The sequence below is a fragment of the Hippocampus bargibanti genome, linkage group LG07 (assembly GCF_051943395.1).
Source record: "Hippocampus bargibanti isolate YZ-2025 linkage group LG07, ASM5194339v1, whole genome shotgun sequence".
NCBI classification, from domain to species: Eukaryota; Metazoa; Chordata; class Actinopteri; order Syngnathiformes; family Syngnathidae; genus Hippocampus; species Hippocampus bargibanti.
This window is the reverse complement of record NC_142740.1, coordinates 23,245,524-23,272,534: the sequence shown is the minus strand read 5'-3', so window position 1 is coordinate 23,272,534 and position 27,011 is coordinate 23,245,524. Positions and strand designations below refer to the sequence as shown.

Below are 27,011 nucleotides of genomic sequence, written 5' to 3'. Positions count from 1 at the left end.
GTATGGTAATTAATTCATACTGATGCAATACCAACATTCATGGAACTAAAAAAGAAAAAAGAAAGCAAATTCTTCCATCAAAATGCAAATCACTCTGCCAACACCTGACAGAGGACTGCCATCTCCTCCCACCACACAAAAGAAGCAACAGTATTCATATGAGCCAACCCGTAATGACAGTGCTTCCACAGCCAAGCAGCCATAACAGGCAAATACCAAATAGGAAAACTGTGCAATCACAGTGACACATTGGAACCTTGCACCCAAATCAACATTGTTCAAGCCTTGGAGGGCTATGTAAATGTGATTTTTAAAACATTATTTTTTTTTCTAATTATTATTACTTTTAATAAATTATTTCAACAGTCAAGTGACTGCTCACGTATAAATAAACACAATGGTCCTTTTACCATCTGGAAAGAAGAAATTGGAATCCTTGGGTTGGACATTTGAATAAAGGACATTGAGCATCTATGAATATGTGGATGTACGTCACCTTCCAAGTACTGAACTCCATTTCGACCCAGTTGTTTCAAGACATAATTATTCAAGAATCAACTCCAGACTGTCAAGAGAATTCTTAATAATCAGTCAATCAACTTATTTATGGGTTTTACTTATTTTCAAATATAATGACAATATTGTTTAGTTTCATTTTCGCAATGCTTATCAATGTTATAGCTCGAGATTTGTTCAGTTATATGGTCGTGAATGTCTCCTTGGACCCCTTGTCTCCTTTTCATTTTGTTTTAGAAACCACACATGTTTCCCACCTACACCGTGCCTTGTAAACAATTTGTGTTGTGTTTGAACCCCCCCCCCCCCGCCCTTTCTTCACTCTTTTCTCTCACTCTCAAATTATGGGTGTTACCACTATCCCGCAGAATAATTAGGCTGGGCTTTACCAACAAATTTGAATATAATCTGAGATTCACTGTAATCAAAGATTTGTAAATCAAAGTTTAAAATGACTTTATACGGTTTTAATATTACCATATTTATTCAAGTATAATGCACACACGTGTATAACGCGCAACCCTAATTTTAAAAATTGGTATAAAATGTCTTACTTTTTGTCAGCTCAGACAAGGCATTGGGATAACAATCATTTATTGACAATGTAAAACACTTAATGACAATGTAAACACTGAATCAAAACTCTGGATATTGGTAATTGTGCAAAACAGCAATGCTCACCTGTCAGTGTGGGCGAGGCGGGGTAAGGAAATGAAGTATAGCTAAAGAAATGGTAATCAATAAAAAAAGTAATGCGTGGGATCTGGGTCTTTCTGAGAATCGAAACTGAAGGGCGAGAAGCGCCATGGAAATGCTGCCCTCTCCTGGAAGGGATAAAGCATTAAATATATATATATATATTATTTTTTGCCAGGCCTCGTTTATAACGCGCACCCAAACTTTGAGTTCTTTTTTCGGTAGAAAATGTTGCATGTTATGCGCGAATAAAAACGGTACTACAACATTTCTCCATCCTGCCACATGTCTTTTATTGTTTGAATATTCCCACAAGTTTGTTTGAAGTGCAGTTGTCATTGAGACACAGAACGATGCAATGGCCAAAACAATTGTACAAGCCCATATGGTACTCCTTTTTACGACAAGCCATTAAATATGTGTGACTTTCTTTGGTTAGTCAGTCAGTTTGCTGAGACTGTTTGCACCAGACCCAATTTCCTTTTTTTTAATATACCTAGAACTTAATTTAATGTTCTTCAATTTTAGGAAGAAGTTATTTGCACAAAACCGTCCTTAAAAATGGCAATCACTCATGATTGCTTCTTGCAAGCTAAAACTCTAGCTTTAATACACCTCACCTCCTTGAGAATCATTTGATCATAATCTAATATCCATTCTCACGCCCAAGAGTAGAAAATGTTGACCTTGTGATTTGACATTGGAGTACCGTATTTTCCGATGTATAAGGCACACCCTAAAGCCTTGATTTTCCTTAAAAGATGAGCCTGCACCTTATACGCATCAGTGCCTTATATGCGAAGTCATATTGAGCCACAACAGGTATTGCATTTACTGTCAGCAGCCACCAACTCCATTTCCCCCTGTAGAAGAAGTAGTGTGTAGCCCCAGCCTCAACTGTAGCACCTTATAATGTGTTGTGCTTTATATTTGGAAAACGTTTATATATTTATATATTATATTTTGTATACTTTTGTCATTTGTTGGGGGTGTGCCTTATACTCTGGTGCTCCTTATAAATGGAAAAACCTTGAAAATCTACCATTCATTGGGGGTGTGCCTTATACTCCGGTGCACCTTATACACCGGAAAATACGGTATATTTTATTTAAATGAACACAATATTTAATCTAATTTTGGTTGTAAACCATGTTAAAGTTACAATTACACTCTGTGTTCCTGATCCATACTTGTCTTTCTCTCAAATCTGGAAACGGTATAAAATAAGCTGAAAACTTTGTACCAAGATTTCTTTACTTAACATAAAACGTAAAAAAAAATCAGATAGTTCAAGTTGTTTGGCCTTTGTTGGATGAATGTGAGTGATGTTGTGTGAAACCCTACTGATAAGACAAGCAGTGGTTTAAAGTAAAAATCGGGTTGCTATAGTGATGGTTCTTACCAGGGCAGCGTTTTTTAATTGGCTTTGATTGATGTTTGTGTGTGAGTGTGTGTGTTTGTGTGTTTATGTGGAGCTATATGAATGAATTTGAAACCTGGGCCTTCACTGGGGACTTAACACAGTGTACAGTTATTATACTATTTAGGCGTAGGCATCAAATAATCTGATACATATCTTGATAAGTCAAATGCATGTTTCCAGATATACGTGAATGCTCAAAGTCCTCATTGCAAAAAATGTCATTCCCATCATTTTCACCAAAACTACCACACAAAGGATAACATGCTTGAAATGTTGCATCAAATAGGCTCATGTTCTTTTCAAACACTGACTGTTCGAATTATATATATATATATATATATATATATATATATATATATATATATATATATATATATATATATATATATATATATATATATATATATATATTGGAAGGTAAAGGTGACAGTCGTGCCTGTGGTGGTCGGAGCACTTGGGGCAGTGACCCCCAAACTCGACGAGTGGTTGCAACAGATCCCGGGAACAACATCGGATATCTCGGTCCAGAAAAGCGCAGTGCTGGGAACAGCACGGATACTGCGCAGAACCCTCAAGCTTCCTGGCCTCTGGTAGAGGACCCGAGCTGAAATGGGGACAGACACCACCCATGGTGGGTGAGACGAGGATTTTTTTTTTATATATATATATATATATATATGCACTGTGAAAGATGCCAATTTCCCAGCATCTTGCTGCAAGTCACAGAAGGGCTTTGTGTGATTTTGCCATCCATTTTGCTAATTCAGTGGCGAATGGCTACCATTTATGACCAAAGAAGCTTTTCTCAATCTATTACTGCATTAGTCGATAAAGACACCCTTGTTACTCTCACCGCACCGTCCTATCAAATAACAGTCAAGTAGTGGAAAATTAAGCTTTGTCATATTTTCCCGTGGGCCTTCCACCCTTCACTATTTTGCAATCACATTTCCAGTCTATTTTGTCTTATCAGTTCCAACAGAGGTAGCAGCAAGTAGCAGGTGGTACCATTTGTGAAACAAGCGTCTTTGCGCTCAGTGTGTGTTTTGCTTCTCCTGCTAGCCAGCAGCGTTTGTGTTGATGTCTTCTATTATTAGGGATTTGAAAGGGTATAGGAGCCCCCATGACTGGCTATTTTGGCTCAGGCTGTCTCCCCCTGCTAAGCAGATAAAGCCAAGTTGTGTACTTACCGAAGCAGTTTTGTCGAGGAAGACTTTGGTCAGGACGATAATACAACTCATATTCTCCTTTGAATGCCATCCGTTCAATATTATAGGAGGAGACCTTTACTGAAGATACTCCAAGCAAGCAATACTGTAGTCGAAGTCGAGTCTGGTGTAGATTTTGTTCGGCAATTTTATAGGATACGAAATTGACAAAAGGAAAGGATCAAGAAAGAGCTCAATCATGTATACATGACAATTATATCCAGCTGTAATTCACATTAGCAAATCGAGTGTGTCATCTTTGACTAGCTGACAACTTGCTACTCTGATAAAGAAAAAAGTTTGGAAAAAACTGAACAGATGAATATGGAAGCAAATGGCCCCTGCAATAAAGTACAGTGATACCTTGGCTTACGAACTTAATTGGTTCCCAGAAAGGATGTGTAAGGTGAAAAGTGTGTATTCCAAACATTAATTTCTCACAGGAAACCATTAAGTCAGGTAGCATCACCACCCGGGACAGGAAAAGACTGGAGTGCCTTGTCAAGAGGGCCAGTTCTGTCCTGGGCTGCTCGCTGGACTCTCTGGAGGAGGTGGGCAACAGACGGACGCTAGCTAAACTAAAAGCTATTATGGACAGCCCCACCCACCCCCTCCTGCCCCCCCTGACAGCACTGGGTCGCTCCTTCAGCCAGACACTATTACACCCGCGCTGCAAGGAGAGGTACCGACGCTCGTTCCTACCGACTGCAGTCAGACTTTGCAATTCTCAATAATCCCGTGAAAAAAATGGACACTTGTAAATATGGGTTGATGCAATACAGCTACATATATCAATATGCCTTTCTTGATACTTGCACTATGTACCGTTTTTTATGAAACGGTTTTGCACATTTACAGTATACAGTTGACATTTGTATTTTGCTATGCTTAGAATATCTTGTTTTCAATCCTTTCATCCCCCCCCATCCCCTTTCAAATTGCTGCTGCGGACTGCAAATTTGCCCATTGTGAGACAAATAAAGGTTTTCTGATTCTGGTAAAATGGGGAATAATCCGTTCCCAGGTCCCCATATGACATAGTTTTCAACGAAATAACCCTTAAAACTACACAAAATATACCTTATTTTTCATACAATGAATGTGCTTTTGTATTGTAATTAAAGAAATAAACTGTGCTGCACAATAACATTGTTTTATTTACCTTTTTGATGGTCGTTGATTGCACTACACTCTGCCATTGAACTATCAATTAAGTTCAAACGAGTCCAAATTTCAATGTGTTTTCTATCCATTTTCTCTCTCTCGCTGTCTCTCTCTCTCTCTCTCTCTCTCTCTCTCTCTCTCTCTCTCTCTCTCTCTCTCTCTCTCTCTCTCTCTCTCTCTCTCTCTCTCTCTCTCTCTCTCTCTCTCTCACTGTGGTGTGTCTATCTATTTTCATGTGCAGCTCTGTGTTTCTGTAAACCGCCCCTCACTGCTGCGTGTGTCCCCTCCCTCCTCTACCACGGATCTTGACCAATCTTTGAGAAAAAAAAGCTGGCTGCCATTTCCCACTTTGTTCACTCATTGTGGCGCTCCGTGTGTTTCCCGAAAAATCGTTTGTCTGCCAAGATCATATTCTCGCGAATTTAACATTCGTTAGGCGAAAAGTTCATTAGCTAAAGTGTTCGTAAGCCGAGGTATCACTGTATTTTAACCGTGGTAAAGTTCCATTCTAGCGGCAATACTATAATTTGAAGGGACAATGTTGGCAGCAAAACCAACATCAAACTGATGAGCGAAAAACTATGGGAGGAGGAAAGCATAATGCACCGAAGTGCTCATGTAATAACAGGACACACCCAGTCTCGGGCTACCAACTGCTGCATGGGGAATAGGAAAACATTGGTTTGTAGGATGCTCATGGAATCAGAAAAATGAGAAGGAGAAGACACGTCTTTGCTAAGAAGTGAGACGAAGAAAAAAGATTTGACCTGCCCGGAATACATCGGCAGTGAAACTCAGAGCGGTATACATGTACTGTCTTTGCATGTATTATTCTTGCCTCCCATCCTATGTGCAGGGAAATGGTCAAGTCAAAAATGTCAAACGGACCTGGCAAAATGAATCAGAGTGTTTGCCTTCACAATCACAGGTCACTTGTGTTGCCTTTCTATTTCCAAAAAGAGGGCACAGTGGAAGGGAATTTTAAAATTCACCGGTCAAACCACCATGATTTCCCTGATCCACTGGTGGAAAGATGCTTTGATCCTCTCCTCTTTCATCCAGAACTGCTTCATGTCATCACAAAGAGGGTAAAGCAAGTCCTGAAGAATGAATGTCTCTCTGTGTCTTTGTTTTGTCATATTGTCTCTATGCTGTCATATTATTTTTTTTTTTTGTTATTTGTTATTATATATTAGGTTTTTTTTGTTCTTTTGACTTCAAGACAGCGCCGCGAGAGTGGCTGCATTTCCAGCAGCTCATGTATTTTGTTTTTCTGCGTTCATTCCTTTCATCACTTTGCTGCTGTGAAATGTAAATTTCTCCACTGTGGGACGAATAAAGGCATATCCAATCCAATCCAAAAACAAAACTACTTACTCATTGAAAATCAATAGTTTGAAATTGACATTTTTGTTATAGGTCATCATTTTTTTTCTTTTTTTAATCCAATGGACATAACAGATAAGGTATTTTTTCCTTTAAAAATGGAAAAAAAACATTTTAATAATAAACGGAGCACTTAGTATCTGAATATGATATATTTTTATATACAATAAGACTTAATAATGAAGGTAGATGCATCATGGAATTACAACCGCTCAGCAAATGTTCTCTGTTGAATGCTTTTGTACTTTATTGGAACAGTTCAACAATAACATTCCCCCTTTTTTATAATCATGTCTAGAATTATTTTCTTAAATAAAGGAAGTACAGAGTGATTACTGAAAAAAAACTAGTCATCAAATTAACTGCTATACAAAGGTGTATTCAAACAATCTACTGTATCCCTTTATTTTTTTTTACTTTTTTGTATTTTATTTTCAACTCTGGATCCACCACAAGAGGAGAGATGCTAATGTGGGTATTATTCACATTAAAGTGTAATAACCATCACTGGAAGTATGTCTTTTAGGAGTTCTGTGACCACACATATGTTGCTTTTTAAAATTTCTTTGAAAAGTAAAGTTCATTATAAATAAATTCGTATTCGATGAATTAACACACCATGTGAGTTGCCACATTTTTTTGCCATCAATTGCTCATATTTCTTCTTTCCTTCTTTACAGCACCACCACGGTTTACAAAAGTCCCTGTTGACCAGATAGGTGTCTCCGGGGGTGTTGTGTCCTTTGTCTGCCAGGCGACAGGTGATCCCAAGCCGAGGGTTAGCTGGAGTAAGAAAGGCAAAAAGGTCAATTCCCAGCGGGTAGAGGTGAGACCATTGGCAGAGACTTTTTCTCTCTCGGGACTGCCTCAGATACCTCACAACACTACACCAATGACTTCTCAATGGAAATATCACTGTTTCACGTTCCTTCTGACCACTTGTTCAAGGCTCAGTCCATATCAGCGTTAGGTCTGGACAGTGATCCCAAACAAGACTTGAACTGCCTACTAATACTTATTTTACATTCCTTTTGATGTCTTTGCGCCACTTAAAAATTTTATGTTTTCAGAAATGCAACAAAAGGTTTTCAGTTTGTAAGGTACAGGTTGTTATTTCACCTTTGAAGAACTTTGCGCAATAACCACACGACTGTTGGGCAGTAATTCTATGCAAGGCCTGGACTGTCACTCTTTTGACTCTGTCCACTGTACACCTGAAGGGTTGATGTCACACTCGCTAAAATGTGTGCGCCGCAATCCAGCTGTTTCTATGCCTTCGTACTTTGGGCACATTTTTTTCCCCATGTCTGTTGCTTAGATTTTTAGAGGCCTCTCGGGTGGAATTATAAGAACTCTTGACTGATGCTCAGTGGCGTCATCAACATCTGCATTGCGAAGAGATCGGTGTACATATGCCGCAGTGTCCTGGGAACCACACGGGTGGGGGTGGGTAAAAATGTAATAAATGCCAACATTATCAGGGGACATAAAATGTTGTGATCTCCTCCTTTGACGCCCGTTAAGCGCAAACAAAGCCAAGAGTGCGATGCAGCTTGCACAAACGCACATTTCTCCCGCCGCTTTTATCATGCAATAAAAATATTGGAAGGGTTTTTGAAGGATTATTTTTTCCCCCAACTGTTTCCAGCCTTAAGACAGATGCTTTGATATCGATCGCGATCCTTTGCTCTGCAGTGTTTTTGCCTAATTAGCCTCTCAGCCCTGAGACACATAGCAATGGAGCAATTTAAATCTTCAAGTTTAGCTTCAACCCTAAGATCTCTGCAGGAAGGCCCTCTTTGCTTCAATGATAACCTGCCTTTGGAAAAAAATAAAACCTTTACTTTCTTCTGACTGGCCATCACACGCTGTCAGTCTTTACAGCTTGAGAAAAAAAAGATATGTTTGAAAATGAGCTGCTTGCATCGAAATCCAAAGAATACTTTAGGATCAAAGATCTTCTGTGTAGAAGGCAGGTATTCAGTGCACTAGTATCATACATACCTTTCGCATTGTCTTGTGTAATACATGTTGTGTCAACTGTAGGTGCCAAAACGAACCACTTAAACAACAACTAGTCAATTATCAAATGGTGGAATAATGGATCCAGTACTGCCATAATTCTGTATTGCTATAATTTTGTTCACAGATTGATAATGGATGGTCACAGTTTTTAAGGTATAATGTCCTTGGATACGGTTAACTAATGCAAAACTGTCATAACACTTTCAGACTGTACTTTTTTATTTAAATTTAACTCGTTGAACAATGACTACATTTTAACCAACAGAACATTGAATTTGATGAGGGTGCTGGCGCAGTGCTTCGAATTCAGCCTCTCCGTGCACCGCGTGACGAGAACATCTACGAATGTGTGGCTGAGAACAGCGAGGGCGAGATCACAGTCAATGCCAAGCTGTCCATCATCCGAGGTGAGTCGTGCAGTATGAAAGAGTGTACCGATTGGAAAATACATAGAATAAATCACAAAGTGGACATCAGTGAGCTCTCGCCGTGTTTTTATGATGATATCTTCCCTTGAGAGGAAGTTATTGTTGTGCATTAGTCCCAAGGTGGATCTTTTGCTGCTCACTTACTGAACACAATTCCAGTTGTGACCACACTTCAAATGGTTACACGTTTGGAGAATATTGTTTCTTGTCGTCAAAACGGTTTTTAGGATTGTGTAGATATGCAAGGTTAATTAAGCATTGTACATTAAATACGCTCACATAACACATTTATAAGTGTTATAGAAAAATAGCCAAACTCACTTAATTCTGAAAGGTCAAGATTATTAGATATATATTTGCAGGAATATCCCAAGACACCATGTACTGTGAGAGAACAAAAACAATATTTCCACTGTGTAGTCTACCTTAAAGCATTATAACAAACAGATTGGTGGAAAGAAGGCTGTTAGTTTTTATTATCAATTCTGAGGTAATAATCCGCCATCCATTCATGAGAGACATTCTGTTCGACTATAAATGGAAGTGTCTGTGAGCAGAAAGATGTTGATAGACGCAAAAATTAGATTATCAGGTACCGGAAATCTCAGGTTTGCATTAGCCTCACATCGGTGTGAGTTTCTTTTTACGTTCTACCATATGTTCTGATAGGAAAATAGCTCACTTTCACACATTTTTTTTACTCAAACACACGCTCACAAACACATGCGCGCGCGTATACACACACGCACACGCACTAACACAATTACAAGCACACGCACACACACACAGAGACACACACACACACGCACACACGCACACGCACACACAAACACACGTCCCACGTCCTATCTGTTCTCTCCCACTGCCATCTGCCATGGGCTGGATGAAGCAGAGCTATAGTTGGCTGACAATGCACATGGTAGGCCCTGCTGGCTGTCAGAGGGATGAGGTGGGATGTGTGTGGGGAGGTTTAAGCCAGGCCTGCCCAAAATGCTAGGAAAAAAACCCACATATTTTTCAAAATGTCATACTGTTCTCAATATAGTGGTCCAAACGCTTCAGCTGTTACCAGGGCAGGGATTGATTTTTATTTTTATTTTTCACACTGCATATTTTTGGGGGAATTTGATGTTTGGTTAAGTCATGTAAAGGTCAGACCGAGAGAAATGATTGTATTTGCTGAACAACTATTACAACATGCTACTTTATTGGACTGATAACATCAAATCATAAATTTGAGTCTGTACTGTGTCCGTGGGAGTAAGCATGGGGCAAATATCTTGCAATCCACAGCAATAGACAAAAAATTGTCGTGAGTGAAATGAAATTGACAGATTCCTCCAGATTATTAAAGGAACATAAAATGAGGACTTGGATGGAGATGAAGGGAGTCGAAAGGAGCAACGGGAAATAGGTGAGGTGAAAAAAACAAAAACATTATTGGCTCTTGGAACAGGGACAACGCTGATTATGGTGCATGGGACAAGCCGCATGAGACACATCGACATTAAAGAGCGCGGCTGAGTTCTGGGCTGTCGAGATGGCTGGTTTGGCCGGGTATTTGTAAGCAGTGAGCTGTGGGCATAAATATAATGTTTGTGTTGTCATAGCAGAGTAAAAAGCATGGTACACAACCCTGCTGGGTTCCCTCGGTGGTATCGTATGAGACACTGAGTAGGTGCAAAATTTGAGTGTAACTTTTTTTTGTAGCAAGAACTTATGTGCCAATTATCATGAATAAATAAATGAATACTATAACTTTGTGCAAAGGTAGCATAATTTCCAGACTTAAAAAGTTGACCTGTTTATAAAATTTAAAAGCATACATGGGCCGCTTATAATATAATTCATGCAGATGGATTAAAAATAACTTTTAATGATCTTAAACACGATAAAAGTTTTTTTTTTTAAACCAAAACATGGCTCGTTATTTAGTAGCCTCACAGAAACACCCTTGATTGCTCTCATTATCTTCCTCTTCCTGCACACTTAACCCCCAAAGCCCTTTTCAACGGCCCCAAAACTCCTCCATCACACTTTCGAATTCAGCCGCTCTTTTATTCTCAGTAACATCATGAGGCAAATTCTGGGATGAACTTGAGTTCAACAGGCAGAGGTGCAGCCTTTTGAAATCTGTTGCGAATCGTGGTTTTTGTGACAATGTTCTATGCTATCAGGAACCACTGGCAAATCTCTGCTATTGTTGCACTTGTTACTCGTTACTCTTTACTCACGCTTTGCATGTGTGCAGTTTCAGTTGAGATTACATCACGTCTTACATTCGGGCGCCCACTGAACTCCACAAATTAAGTGCACAGCAGTGTCATTATTCCTCTGCGGCGTGTTCGATAATATTCATTAGTCGAATTTGACAAGATGTCGAGATGGCTGGTTTGGCCGGGTATTTGTAAGCAGTGAGCTGTGGGCATAAATATAATGTTTGTGTTGTCATAGCAGAGTAAAAAGCATGGTACACAACCCTGCTGGGTTCCCTCGGTGGTATCGTATGAGACACTGAGTAGGTGCAAAATTTGAGTGTAACTTTTTTTTGTAGCAAGAACTTCTGTGCCGCAAGGTGCATATCTTGGCTGTGTGAAGCGTCATCAGTAAAATTTGATCGATAAACCAGGAAACATTAAAAGCCAGAGGGTTGGAAGCATGGGAAAAAAGTAGATCCTGATATCAATGACAATGTGGTGGGTGGTAAAGTTATCATGCTCGTGACATTCTTACAAAAATACAACAAATATCATAACAAATCAACAAAGGTGGTGCAAAAACACCTCTCTCATCGTCTCTCTCTCTCTCTCTCTCTCTCTCTCTCTCTCTCTCTCTCTCTCTCTCTCTCTCTCTCTTTCTTTCTTTCTTTCCCCATGTGTGTGTTTATGGTGTGCTATATGACACTTTAGTTTCAGCGCCTCTTTTGTATTTGTCTGTGTGTGGCAAGGGCGAGTTTAATTATCTTTAACAGTGATGCTGTCTTGGCAACTCCCGAACCTGAGCTGAATAGCCAAGATACTGGCCATCTGGTTGCACACAGTCCTCTGGGAGTTATTGGAAGGAGGGGCGACAAGCGAACAAGGCGTACTCTTGAGAGCTGACCGAACATGATGTTTGAGCTGTGTTTTTGCAACATATTTATTGGTTTGTTATGGGATTTGTTGCGTCTTTTTTCCCATGTTAGAGCGTCAGGAGTGTGATAACGTTACCACTCACCATACTGTCATTTACTGCTGTTTCAACAAATGGGAATTTTCTGTTTTGTTGACTTGTGTTCGACTCTGCTGAAGCCTGTAGCCTTGCGATTACTACTGTATGAATGAATTTTGCCTCTCCAATTTTCTCAAGAAGCAAAACCTGTGATGGAGAGATGCTTTCGTTATATTCATTTTGTCAGTATTGCAAAAGTTGTACAGTATAGCATGCAGGCACTCAAGTGAGGAGTACTTGGTTTTACCACTCCCAAGCAGGTGGAACCAATCAAACTCTCTCGGCCTCTCATCACAATCTCTCTTAAGTCTTTCCAAAGCTGTTCCTCTCTGCATGCCAAGTTCCAAGCCGTTTTTTTATCCACCGCACTGATTCCTAAAATATATTTTCAGCCTCACTCCTCCTCATGCGTGGGGTGATTTCCCATTGGGTGGAGAGGGAACAGGTAAATCTATTTTTGTCAGCATACTGTATACTCATGTTTTGTGTTGTTAGGGTGGTGGTTTTCAGGCTGCCAATTTGGGAAAGGGAATTTGGATTTGTGCTAATAAATAAACTTCAGTTTTGTTCAGACAATAAGACATGATGTAAAGGTGTACATTTTGCCATTGATTTTTATTTCTAAATGGGAGTTGTCAGTATTTTTGATGAAGCAAGTAAGAATGTGCGTGTGATGCAAAGATTGATGTCACTGGTTTGACAACTGACATTTTTAAGCACTACTCGGATTGATTGGCAAAATTCCAGAGAAATTACGATGCTCAGCCAAAATTGTGAGACTGCTTCAGCAACATTATTCTTCCGCACAAAGCATAGAAATCAATTCATTCATTTTGCGTCCAGCATTTTCACAGAAAATGCTGGAGCCTATCCCAGCCGTCTTCGGGCAGGAGACGGGGGACACCCTGAACTGATTGCTAGCCAATCGTAGGGCACACAGAGACAAACAACCAGCCATACTCACACTCACACCTCGGGACAATTTAGAGTATTCAATTAGCCTACATGCATGTTTTTGGAATGTGGGAGGAAACCGGAGTACACGGCGGAAATCCACACAAGCACAGGGAGAACCTCTGAACTTCACACAGCGAGGCCAGAGTGGGGATTGAACTCTGTCTTCACTCCCTCTTCACCCTGAAGTCGAAGTGCTAACCACTCATCTACCGGGCCAGCCTCCATGGAGTCTGTTTTTGTTAATTAATGTGTTTTTTAGGTTAACGATTTCAATGTTTCCACAAAGAACATTAATACAGTTTACTAAATGTGCAAGGATGTTTATTTTCCGGTGTTATTCTTGTTGACTGTTGTCCTCTCATTCCTGTTCTTCAGTTTCAACGTTATCCAAAGGAATTGCCTACAGAACACCGTTGGTATGCACTGATTGAACCTCACCACCAACAAAGCAGTGGATGCTAGGGTCGGCAGTCCAGTCGCAGTGACTTAGCAGACAGGCGCTGTGCACTCCAACTTGTCGCACATGCTGTGTGTCTTGGGAACAATTTTCTAGCCATGCTAGTGATACAATGGAGTAACGTGATATAAATGTTTGGCCTTGGTATATGATTTGGCAGGCGATTCTCCAGTGTGCTATTTTTTCTTCTGTCAGTGACTATATTGTTCTTGTTTTATTTGTATTGTTTTGTTCTGTAGAGTGACATGTTCCGGAGTTTAGTTTTATTCATTTCTCTGTTAGAGAGAGCAAGTGAATGCACGGTAAACTGATAACATTAATTAGGCACATCCTGATATGATCCTGAATGATATCTGCTTGATAAAAATTGTACATTTTTTTCAGTCAGAAATTATAAGAAATATCAACGTTAAGAAACATTCTTACATCAACGTAGAATGCCATCCTGAAAAAAAGACAAAAGGTGCAAAGTGTTGAGACAATGTGGTAGATAGATGAAGTTTGAAAAAAATACAAGCTCCATGGAGTTGGCTGTAAGCCGGATCGAACAAAGAAAGGGTTATGTGTTCTCTAGACTGATGTTACTAAGCCCTCCTTTAGTCGATGCATGATCTTATTGATTCATCTTCCTTTCCAAACAAGAAAACAGTGCACCCATGATTGGATTGGATTGGATTGGATTTGCCTTTATTAGTCTGATGAAGGTCAGTTAATACCATCACTGTTCTACTTCGCCACAGCTTCTCATTTGGACAATACAATACAATACAATACAATACAATACAATACAATACAATACAATACAATATATATTGATTTATACAGCGCTTTAACAACAGCTGAATCTGTAACAAAGGGCTGAACGTGGACAACTATCATATACAGGAAATAAAGCAGTCACAAAGACAGTGGAAATCACCAGGGATATTTGTGAAATGTCTTGTTAACTCCATTTTCTGATCTTCTTTATCCTCACAAAGGTAGCAGGGGCAGTAGTTGAGGGGACACCCTGAACAAGTTGTAAGCCTTATAGATGGAAGGTTGTAGGTTTAGGAGAGAATCAATTCGGAAAATGTTAAATACAGTAAAGTCTCGTTATATCGATATCGGATATATTGATAGTCCCGGTTATATCGATACTATTTCTATGCACGCACGGAGAAAATTACATGCAAACAGGGTCGGATATATCGATAGTCCCGGTTATATCGATATTTTTTCTGACTCCCTTGAATATCGATATAACGAGACTTTACTGTATAAGTGAATGTTGTACATTTTTCAATGTCTCTTCTTCTTACAGTATGTAGTTTAAATGATAGAGATCTGCCTTTTTAGTCAAGTCAATTTGAACTATTTAGGATGGAATATTTCAGTCGAGCAATTTGCAGTTTGGAATAATGCGTGCACAATCTAAATGTAAATTATTAACTTACCCCCAAATATAATAACTAAAAATGGGCTGACTGATTTTGGTTCTGTTTTCTGCAGTAATTTCATTCACTGTATATCACATGATGTGGTTTAAAGTCACAAGCCTGTGAGAATAGTTCATCTCTAAAATCTATTCTCCCAAAATATCAATGCTATCCATGTATTTGACTTCCTGACTCTGGATGTGCTCTGTGAAAATTGATCCGGCTTTGGTCACAGGGATCAGCATAGCCCAGTAGGATCAAAATTTAACTGCAAGGGTTTCAGCCAAGTGTGGGGCAAGCACCTCCAGAAGGTGGCCGAGTGGGACTATCTGGGAGCGCTTTTGAGTATCATTGGAAGATGATAAGATGTTGGTGTCCAGAATGTGAAATCAGGAGTTAACTAAAAAAATAACACAGTCAATAAAAACATACTGCAGGAGTTAAGGCAGGTAAAAAATAACAAATTATTGTTTTTCTTGTTATTAAGAATAAAGTCTTATCTCAAAAATAAAGCCAGTCAGTGACCGTATAATATTCATGCATGTAGTGCCTCCTAATCTTTCACTGTCTCGCAGCCCTATTTTTATGCCCAGCACAAGTCTTGCAGAAAGTGCTGTCTAACTGTGCACGTGGGTGAAATTTTCTGTCGGGCAAAGTTAGAAATGGCCATTGGCGCTGTTGGGGGAGTGAACAGAGCCAAATTGATTACCGGAAGTATAAGGGACTCGCTGAAGTCTGTGCAGAAGATCAGTGCGTTCAATGTACGTTTGTTAAGCTGGGCGAGCTACACAAAGATGGTTTAGTCATGCTAATTGGAACTGGTAACTAATCATTACAGGTCTGTTCAGGTTGATCGACTGCATATTTATGTAAAGGTTTCTTCAGCCGTCATCTGTACTTCTTTGAAGGTGTCGGACATTTCACTTCTTATCCAAGAAACTTTGTCAGCAAACTAAAGTCTTACTGGTAGTTTAGGCCCTATATATATATATATATATATATATATATATATATATATATATATATATAGCTACTGTCCAGACATGGCGGTGCCGGACTCTGCTATGATAGGTCCCTACTCTCAGGTCGGGGGAACAGAGGACTATGCTGCAGCTCCACTGATTATTCCTATTGTTCTGACTAACGACGGCCTGATTGCCCCACTTCCACCGGTATCACCTTATCAGGATTACTAATCTTATTTTGCCTAAGCAGGTTATTGTATGAACGATACACATTGAACCTCATCCCACCATATCGGTTTAATGAAGGATGTAGTTGTTTTATGAAAACCGCTTCTTTTACTCCCCTTTCAAACCATCTATGTTCTTTCGCTAAGCTTTTAACCTCATTGTCGTCAAATGAGTGGTTGCTAGCTTTTAGGTGCATATGTACTGCCAATTGAGGCCTACTAGTATTATCGTATTTTTACAATTTTCATTCTTACAATTTATTGAATAAACTACATTACTGTGTTTTTCATTTGGCAGCCTATCTTTTGGATGCACTAATTTTTGCCTTAACGTGTTACAAAAGTTATGTGCATCATGATCATGGAATGATGAAAACATAACTTCCACAGGCCGATCATGAAAATATAGTCATTTAAAGAGGTATGATCTTCCTTAAGGCTTTCGTATATTTTGTTCCTCCTAAACTAAGCCAGAATAACATAATCTTTTGTTTTTGTTGCCAATGACTAAAAGTTTAGAAAAAGCTGTAGCTACTACTACCGATGTAAGTTTATGGCATTCAAATTCAATGATCCTTGCAATCTATAATCTGTTGTCATGTGTGAATGGAAGCAAAATTTGGAGGCATACAGTGGAAGCAAGACAGGCAGTGGATGAAGTAAATGAGAAGGCACTTTCGATGGACTAAGATAAGTGAAATGGGTCTCTAACTGAAGGTGGCAGACTTCTGTGCTCGCGTCATCAATTTTATATAATTTCTGCTCCCCGGTGACCCTATACATCGAGACGCAGGCAATATAAGGCCCCTCTGGTGGAGGGGCAAAAGGAGAGGGAGGAAGGGAATTATGAGTAGAAAAGGATGGAGAGATTGAGATGGAAGGAATCAGTAAAGATTTTCTGATTGGTTTGTTATTGGCTGGAATGATACATGGATCATTTGGGCGGTTGCAATATTTTGGCGACTCATTTATAAAAGGCTAATCTTGCTCTTTCATTGCCGTATATTACATATACAATGCTCTTTTCCCGAAAGCACAGTTGTCAAAGTCAAGGCCCAAGATCTAAATCTGGATTGCCATAAAATTGTATTTGGCCCAAAAAGGAAATCAAACTTGTGAAATTCCATGATGCTTGCTAAAGTCCGAACCAAAATTTCAAATAGTTTTATGTGAGCCACAATAACAGTAATTATTCTTGACTTCAGATTTGAAAATTAGTTGTTCATTAATTTGTTGTGTGTTCTGTATGCAATATGTGGAGGAGAATTCAAATTCAAATTCAAAAGCGGCCTTGAGAGGAAACCATAACTACAATGTGGCCCACGGCAAAACTCCTGCCCTAAAGTATTAAATGGTATGTTAAATAAAATACAAAAATGCCATGTTGTATATATGTCGTGCTTTTCTAGACATGCTTACTTTCTTTCGGACATTATTGGTTAGTATTGGTTCTGAATTTATTAGTAATGGTTCTGGATTTATCAGTAATGTAATGAAATGGAAAGAAAAAAAATGCTTCAGATGTAGGCCTGTGTTCATCACAGTGTGTTGAAATCTAATCTACATTTTTATCTCACCTGAGTGTAGAATAAGACTTGTGAAAGAAGGGTGGTTTCTCATGATTATCTCATGATATATATATATATATATATATATATATATATATATATATATATATATATATATATATATATATATATATATATATATATATATATATATATATATATATATATATATAGCGGCTGGATAGCTCAGTTGATAATGCATCGGTTTGGCATATGGGAGACGAGGGTTCGAATCCCACTTGTGGCAGAGAAAATGAGCACAATGACATCATCCAGCGTGGGTCCTTGGGCAAGACCCTTCACGCTAATGCCTACCTCATACAATGATGAGAGACAATAAATGGAATGACATGCCGGCTCAGACGTCGCCCGGCCAAACAAGGTCTGCGTCAGGTGCTGGGGAACCAGAGCACCCTGATGAAAAATGGGCTACTGGAACAAAGCGGAGATGGACGAGATGCGATAACATGGCTCTGTTGGAATGCTACTACTCAAGCAACCCTAGTCAGAGGGGTTACATGCGGAGAATGGGGGCTGAATGGTTACTTCGAAACCCACAGTCACGGTTGACCATGAAACAACTAGTAGCTCAGTGTTCCAACATCCACAAACGGCAATTGCTATCACAACTTGATATTGATGAGGTACAACACAAATTCCGAGGTGAAGGGCCCCAGGCTGCCACATCACAGGAAGAGGTTCAACCAGAGATTGGGAGGCAAGCCCCAATGAATAATGAGATTGGGAAGCCAGCCCCAATAAATGAAATGCTGAGCGAGGCAGCAAATGACCTGAGAGATAAGATCATGGCAAGAATGAAAACTGGGCAACGAAGGCACCGATTACAACGGCTATGTGAAGTACCACCTGAAAGTCTCATGGAAACTGTGAATGCAGCACTGAGAACGATCCCGACCGGAACGATCACGGAAACCAATGAGCTGATATACACCTCAGCATCAGTGATCCTAGATGCTTGGCTACAAGAGCAACCATGAGAGCCACGAGATTCATTACCCACCATGGAAAAGACGGTTGGAGGCCAAGATCAAGGCGGCTCGGAAAGATGTGAGTCAATTGAGGGAGACCCAGAGAGGTGTGAATAAAAGGCCAATACCCAAGAGGTACATGCAGATAACCATACCTGAAGCACTCGAAACTGCCAAACAAAGGCTCCAGGCCTTGGCCAGTCGCCTAAAGAGGTACACGAAAGAGAATGAGGCCAGAAGAATAAACAGGCTGTTCGCAACACAACCTGCGAAAGTGTACGCTCAGTGGCAGGGTTCTAACAGCAGAGCAGACCCTCCAAGGCTGGAAACTGAAAGATACTGGAAAGGCATATGGGAGAAGGAGGTCGCACATAACAGCAGTGCACAATGGCTGGTGACTCTGAAAGAGGAGCACAGCAACCTCCCTGAACAGAACCCAGTTACCATCACAGCGGCAGATATACAAGGAAGAGTCTCAGGTATGAAAAACTGGACGGCACCAGGCCCGGATATGGTCCACACCTACTGGCTAAAGAAACTCACAGCTCTCCACGAGCGCCTAGCAGCACAAATGAACCAGCTGCTGATGGATGGATGGCTAACCGAAGGATTCCTCAAAGGGTGCAGTTCCTTCCAACTATCGGCCAATAACCTGTCTCTCCACAACATGGAAGCTCATGTCAGGCATCATTGCGGCTAAGATAAGTGGACACATGGATCAATACATGAGCAAAGCACAGCATTAGTAGAGATACTAGAGGTGCCAAACATCAGCTGCTGGTTGACAGAACAGTCGCTCAAGACTGCAGGTCCCGACATACCAACCTGTGCACAGCCTGGATTGATTACAAGAAAGCATATGACTCGATGCCACATTGATGAGGTACAACACAAATTCCGAGGTGAAGGGCCCCAGGCTGCCACATCACAGGAAGAGGATCAATGAATGCTTGGAGTTGTATAAGGTCAACAGGACCCTGAGAGCCTTCGTTGCAAACTCGATGAGGATGTGGAAAACCACACTTGAAGCCAATGGCAAGCCACTAACGCAAGTGTCCATCAAATGTGGCATATACCAAGGTGATGCACTCTCCCCACTGCTGTTCTGCATAGGACTGAACCAGCCAGATAATCGCCAAGACAGGCTATGGATACCGCCTCAGAAATGGAGCTACGATCAGTCACCTTCTCTACATGGATGATGACATCAAGCTGTATGCTAAGAGCGAAAGGGACATAGACTCCCTGATCCACACAACCAGGATCTACAGCAGTGATATCGGAATGTCATTCGGGCTGGAGAAATGTAGTCGGATGGTGACTAAGAGGGGCAAGGTAGTTCACACTGAAGGGGTCTCACTCCCTGAAGGAACAATAGCAGACATTGAAAACAGCTACAAGTACCTCGGTATACCACAGGCCAATGGCAACCTCGAATTAGCAACAAGGAAAGCGGCTACGACCAAATACCTCCAGCGGGTGAGGCAAGTCCTCAGAAGCCAGCTCAATGGCAAGAACAAGACTCGGGCAATAAACAGCTATGCCCTGCCAGTGATCAGATACCCTGCAGGAATAATAAAGTGGCCAAAGGAAGAGATTCAGACCACGGATGTTAAGACCCGAAAACTCCTCACCATGCACGGAGGGTTCCATCCCAAGTCCAGCACCCTGAGACTGTACACAAGTCGTAAGGAAGGAGGCCGGGGACTAGTGAGTGTGAGAGCCACTGTCCAGGATGAAACATCCAAGCTCCATGAATACATCAAAGAGAAGGCTCCAACGGATGATGTACTCAGAGAATGTCTCAGTCAATGGGGAACAGAGGATGAGGTGCTGGAAGAGGGACAATCATGGGAGGAAAAGCCCCTACACGGGATGTACCACCGAACCATAGCAGAAGTGGCTGATCTCAAGAAGTCCTATCAGTGGCTAGAGAGGGCTGGCCTAAAGGACAGCACAGAGGCACTCATCCTGGCTGCCCAAGAGCAGGCCCTGAACACCAGAGCCATAGAGGCAGGCATATATCACACCAGACAAGACCCAAGGTGTAGGTTGTGCAAAGAGGCACCTGAGACAATCCAACACGTAACTGCAGGGTGTAAGATGCTGGCAGGGAAAGCCTACATGGAGCGCCATAACCAGGTGGCTGGCATAGTCTACCGAAACATCTGTGCGGAGTATGGACTGGAAACCCTAAGGTCAAAATGGAAAACACCTCCCAAGGTGGTGGAGAATGACCGAGCAAAAATCCTGTGGGACTTCCAGATACAGACTGACAAGATGGTAATGGCCAACCAACCAGATATCGTGGTCATAGATAAAGGGGAAAGGAAAGCCGTTGTCGTGGATGTAGCGGTCCCGAGTGATGGGAACATCAGAAAGAAGGAACATGAGAAAATCGAGAAATACCAAGGGCTCAGAGAGGAGCTGGAGAGAGCCTGGAAGGTAAAGGTGACAGTCGTGCCTGTGGTGGTCAGAGCACTTGGGGCAGTGACCCCCAAACTCGACGAGTGGTTGCAACAGATCCCGGGAACAACATCGGATATCTCGGTCCAGAAAAGCGCAGTGCTGGGAACAGCACGGATACTGCGCAGAACCCTCAAGCTTCCTGGCCTCTGGTAGAGGACCCGAGCTGAAATGGGGACAGACACCACCCATGGTGGGTGAGACGAGGATTTTTTTTTTTTTTTTTTATATATGACTAAAAGTTTAGAAAAAGCTGTGGCTACTACTACTGATGTAACCATACATGAACCATCATGATTTCCGACGTTCCGAGTGTTTTTCATAACTCAATTTGTCAATTGTATATATATATATATATATATATATATATATTAGTATATATATATACTCGGAACGTCGGATATATATATATATATATATATATATATATGGTTCATCTCAACATGTATGGCAAAACATCAAAAGGAGATTCATTTCCATAATTGCTGTAGGATTTGAAGAGAGATCGATGAATGAAACTCGGCTTGGAGGTCATTGTTTGGGGAGCATTAAACCTCACGCAATTATGCCACTAATGACACATTTAAAGGTTGCCTTGATGAAAACAACAAGGCATTTGAATATGTAGTGGTTGGAAATGAGCAAAGGACCACTTTTCCATGTAATTGCCCACCTTTAACATGCAATTTGAGGGTGGCGGGCGGTTATAGGTGACAAAAAAAAGGTAAACGAGGATTACAATTTCTCACAATTGATAGTGTTGTATAAACACATCACGTCAAAAGATTAAAACTGCAAGAGTATGTGGATTGAATTTTAATAAGCTAATCACTCAAAAAGAGGACAGAAGATAATTTCCGTCCATACTCAGCATTTGGCAGATTGATTACAAAATGATATAAATGAAGTAAAGCTGGATCATACAATATGAGGTGTCTGCCCACAACTTCCAAAAGAGTAATCCGTCTATAGGATTAATTTGTTTGGACCATATTGATGCATTCCAGTCTGTCTAGCTTTTTGCTGTTGTACTGTATGCTCACGGTCGGCGGTGCCGCCTCTTTGAGACAGGTGACCTTCTGAGGTTTAATGCTCCCCAAACAATGTCCTCCAAGCGACTTTCATTCATCGATCTCTCTTCAAATCCTATAGCAATTATGGAAATGCGTCTCATTTTGATGTTTTGTCATACATGTTGTGATGAACCATCATAATTTCCGACCATTTAAAATTAAAAGACAATAAAACCTCAAACTGATAGGATTTAAAATATTTGTGAGATTTAATCTTAAATGTGTGTTTTTCATAATTCAATTTGTCAATTGTATGTCTTTGAGAAGACATTGGACATAACCATAAATGTAAATGATTTCAACCCAAACTATTTAAAAGTTGCTTTGCAAGTAAATTTCTGTAGTCATTTATGTGAAATATGTCGAGTAAAATTTACAAGCACATTTTAAAGCATTTCAAGCATATTTTAATCGGGCGCCTTTGATTATTAAAATTTACAATGATGAACGACATACATACATTACATTTTGAAAAAGGTGTGTGGAGCTGAATAATCACACCGACTGTGAATGGCACTGACACATGATTCACTCACTCCCGTCTTCCCGAACCACACACTCAAACCACCCAACACTAAACCGGACATGACTTGTTGACGTTTCTCGACAGTGGAGCACTTCCTGTAATGGCTCCAGTCTTGTCTCCTTTCCTCCCCGGAGTGTGCCTGTCTTGGCCCAGTCACCCCAGTTGCTTGACAAGACAGATAAATAGAGCCAGAGAGATCTAAAAAAAAAGAATACAAATAAATGAATGAATAATCCGCCCCATTTTGTGTTTTATTTTTGAAATAGTCAGTGCCTTCTCCAAACAGAATGTGTGAGAAGTATTTGTATTGGATTGGATTGGATTTGCCTTTATTAGTCTCGCAGTGGTGAAATTTACATTTATTTTGTTGTTGCATCACACACATGTAGCAAATAATTCATAAAGTTCCACTCATTTAATCTTGAAATAGTATTCCTCTACTTTTTGCCACTGCCAGACGTCTACATTAAACCTTTCGAAGAAATTTTTAGAACCTTAATGGATTACAACAGTACGATCACGCACACACACATGAAAGGGCATAGCCAGAAATGGTTAAGTATGGTTACCAGGGTAACCCAACACCTCAGCGAGGAGTGGCCAGATTTTGCCATGCATATCTGTTACGTATTTTTTAATGTGGCATCCACCAAGAACTAACAGATCTTTGGAGAAATTGATATTTTGCTGAGCTTTACCAGATCATGACATGTTCTTTGTCGTGGCCTTTGATTTTATGGATCTCATAGTTTACCTCAAGCTTCTGTACGGATTTGCTAGCTATCTGCCAATCAGTGTGATCAATTGTCATAGAACTTAATGTTGTTTTGCATACTACGACCAATGGCCCATTCATTTAAACATTGTCTTAAAAGGATAATGTCAAAAAATGTCTAAATTCTTCATGCGTCCGAATGTGATTTTACGGAGGTTTGTTCCTGCTTGCATTGACATCATATGGGTATCATTTATGATATGTGTAAGATTTGTGAAGATGAGACATGATTAATCATTACTTGAGCCATGAGCAACTGCAGTGTCATTTTCACTTGACAGCAAGTGGCAAAATGGCCTTCCCCTGAGATGGACAAACATTCTTGGATTTTACTGCTTAATTTATATTCCATGTGGAAAAATAATCAGAATGCTGTGATTAGACCATTCTTGTAAACATGTTGGTGTTGATCTTTTCTGTATGATAAAACACTTTAGTGTTTGCATTCATCTGAAATGTACATTTCTACAATCGATGTATGAAATAAAAAAAATAAAAAAAACTAAGGGCAGAATATCAAGGGGTCAAAAAATGCTGAAACAAAATCACATATATACCTCTATCTAAAGGGTGTGTGTGGGGGTGTGTATATGCCATACATTAGCCACTGATAAAATACCTAAATGAATGGGCATTATTTATGTCATACATTTGTCTACCAGCTATGTTGCAGCTTTACGTTATCCTCAGCTTTTTGAAATTTGGATCCTAGAATATACTACACATTTTTCTACCATGGCTTAAGTTTGGAAGCAATGCGATTTGACACCATTCACTTATTTTAAAAGTGCCTACAAGTGCCTATAAGAGATTTGAAAAAAAAAAAAAAAAACAATGATCACTGCACTCATTTATGTTCACCCTTAAAGCCCGCTCTCCTCCCCCAAATATTTTCATAATTTACTATTGATGTTTCGGCTATGATTCAGCATATGATAAAATGTCCGTTTGTTGTGACCTGTAGTGGAAGCAGCCCTTGGCTTCAACACATAATCGTTTCCAATTTGAGCCAGGCCCACTCGATATTATATTCACAATTGGAGGTGTTCTATTTGAAAGCGAGCAAATAATTAATAGGTCTAATGTTTGTATTTTCATTTCAGTCCCGTCCATTTATCAATTTACACATATTTAAATTGTAGTTGTTTTGCTCGCAATTTTAATCCTGTTATCTAAAGCTGCACACAGATCACCAAATCTGAGGGATGCCATTTTGTACACTGTATATATTTTTTAGAACAATAGTTTACCGTGTTACTCTGTGATCACACGGTATAGGGGTATGGTGTTTCGTTTTCGGATCTGTGGATGTATAATAAATAATACCCATATGATGTCAAGAATGTCAATGCAACATATCCCTCTCACAATGAGGCAAAGTATAGAAAGGTGGAGGGACGGCTGTGTAACAACCATAATTCAACTGAGATGGGTATCAAGAGAGGGTGAGCCATGATAGGGACAACGTTTCTATGATTAGATTTCCCCTGTGTTGTTATTCTCTGTATGTCCCTGAGCTCTCTTTGTGCCTCTTTTCCCATGTCATATTTTGTATCTCTCAAAAGCAATTCAACAGGGATACTAAGAGTGTATCCGGGGACTGCAATTCAAAATGCTTTGATCTGTGAGCACAAACACTGTAAAATAAACATTTGTTGCTATCTGCCCATCGCAAAATAACTATCAAGGCAGATTGCTAGAAGCTCCTAAAATTTCACTCTTGCGTACACTCTCTGTGTCAATCTCTGAGCCATCCGTTTGCAATATTGATGCTCACATCTGCTCAAAGCCTGTCTCCATTCTGCGGCACTGGATAATCAGTTAACCTGATTAAGCCTCTGATGGAATTAAATCATTTCAGTAAGTGAAAATAATAATGTGAGTGATAGGTGCGGGGGACGGTTGTCCTCCCCATAGCATTTACTCCAGTGGCCACAAATCAAGTTTTGCTCCTTCTCCGTCTGATGGTATCATGGATGGCTCAGAGGCATCAACATTAAAGATGGCAATCTTGACACCTGATGAATGCATTTCACATGCATTTAGAGTTTCGATTATACACAGTGTCATGAAAATATAGTTACCCTCTTCTCAATTTAACACCGGGAGCATTTTCTTGTTGAACTTCCAACATTAAAGTGATTCTACAAACTAGGATGGAAAATACTACTACTACTACTACTACTACTACTACTACTACTACTACTACTACTACTACTAGTGCTAGTACTAGTACTACTACTACTACTACTACTACTAATAATAATAATAATAATAATAATAATAATAATAATAATAATAATAATAATAACAAATACATAAATACTTAATGTGCACTGTTACACTGCATGATAAAATTTTAGGAAGTTCACTTTCAATTTTAAATACTTCATTCCAGTCATTTCTCTTTTGGGCAGAGATCACGAGCCACTTCTATTTCACGACATCTTAGTTTCTGTTCCATTAGTGTTGGTGTGTTGTTTGTCTGTTCAATTTTTCGAAACAACCGCAAATGTGTGTTATTTCGCACATAAGAAGCCACTCTGGGCTGCTGCCTGTAACTCGGAAAAAAATGAGCCTGCTATATTGTGAGAATATATGATTTTGGGGCTACCATTTTATTTCTCTCTCTACTCGTGAACCACGGGGAGAGGATTAGTTGGGAAAGTTAAGTGAGTGTAAAGGACAGACCTTTTAAGCAGGCCACATGATAGCATGCTGAATGCAACAGCAGGCATGAATGTGCAGATTATCAGCACTGGCTCAAATATCCAGAGGCTGATTAAAGGCTTAGCACCTGTCACTTGTGTAATGATATTAAATGGTAAATCAAATATATATACAGTTTTAACAGGAAAAATAAAGGCAAGTGAAATTGAAAGCATCTTAGAGCTGTTTCTTGACTGTATCGTGTACTTTTCATATTGGATTCGAAATGTATGACTCCATTGAGGCCTTTTGCAGTTGGGGAAAAGAATGGAAAGTGTTTTATGACCTGTTGCTTGTAATGCGTGCTTGCATTGTATAACCGCAGCATGCGGGCGCCACCGCAACATCCAGTCTAATGATTATTGGCCTCAGTGGTAAATGCTGCTCTTGATAAAACAAACCTCGTCATTGATGGATTATGCACTTCCATTGATTCTATTTGGCCTGGAAAGTGTCATAACAAAAAGTGCCCATCAGAGAAGAAATATAATCACTAAACCGTTATGATTTGAGCGGTCCTTTGGGAATAGGTAAGATAGCATCAATGTATGCTTTTGACTTCTTCTTCCCTTCTCATTCAGGCTTGATAACACTGAAGTAGTTCTCACTTGATGAGTGATCTGTTTAGTTTTGCATCACCGACTTTATTGACAGGGTGTAAGCAGTGTCTGAAACTCATGACAAAAAGTTAGTGGACACCCGGGCAGACAACTCTGAAAAGTTGCCTGCCCGGCCATAAAGTTTCCTGCCCCATTTTTCACAACTTGAAACACAATGAGACAACTAATCACAGAAGAAAATGCAACAAAGTATAAAGTATTTTTT

At 40.0% G+C, this 27,011-nt stretch overlaps 1 protein-coding gene across 4 annotated transcripts in view; it reads left to right on the top strand.

Moving 5' to 3' along the window:
* The window catches only part of ptprsa (protein tyrosine phosphatase receptor type Sa), a 241,764-nt gene that overhangs the window by 110,902 nt on the left and 103,851 nt on the right, over positions 1-27,011 (top strand). For all 4 annotated transcript variants that reach the window (XM_089001604.1, XM_089001603.1, XM_089001605.1 and 1 more), the window contains 2 exons: positions 7,074-7,219; positions 8,684-8,825. In XM_089001604.1, coding sequence (XP_088857730.1) covers positions 7,074-7,219; positions 8,684-8,825 — 288 coding nt within the window. The remainder of the gene's footprint in view (positions 1-7,073; positions 7,220-8,683; positions 8,826-27,011) is intronic.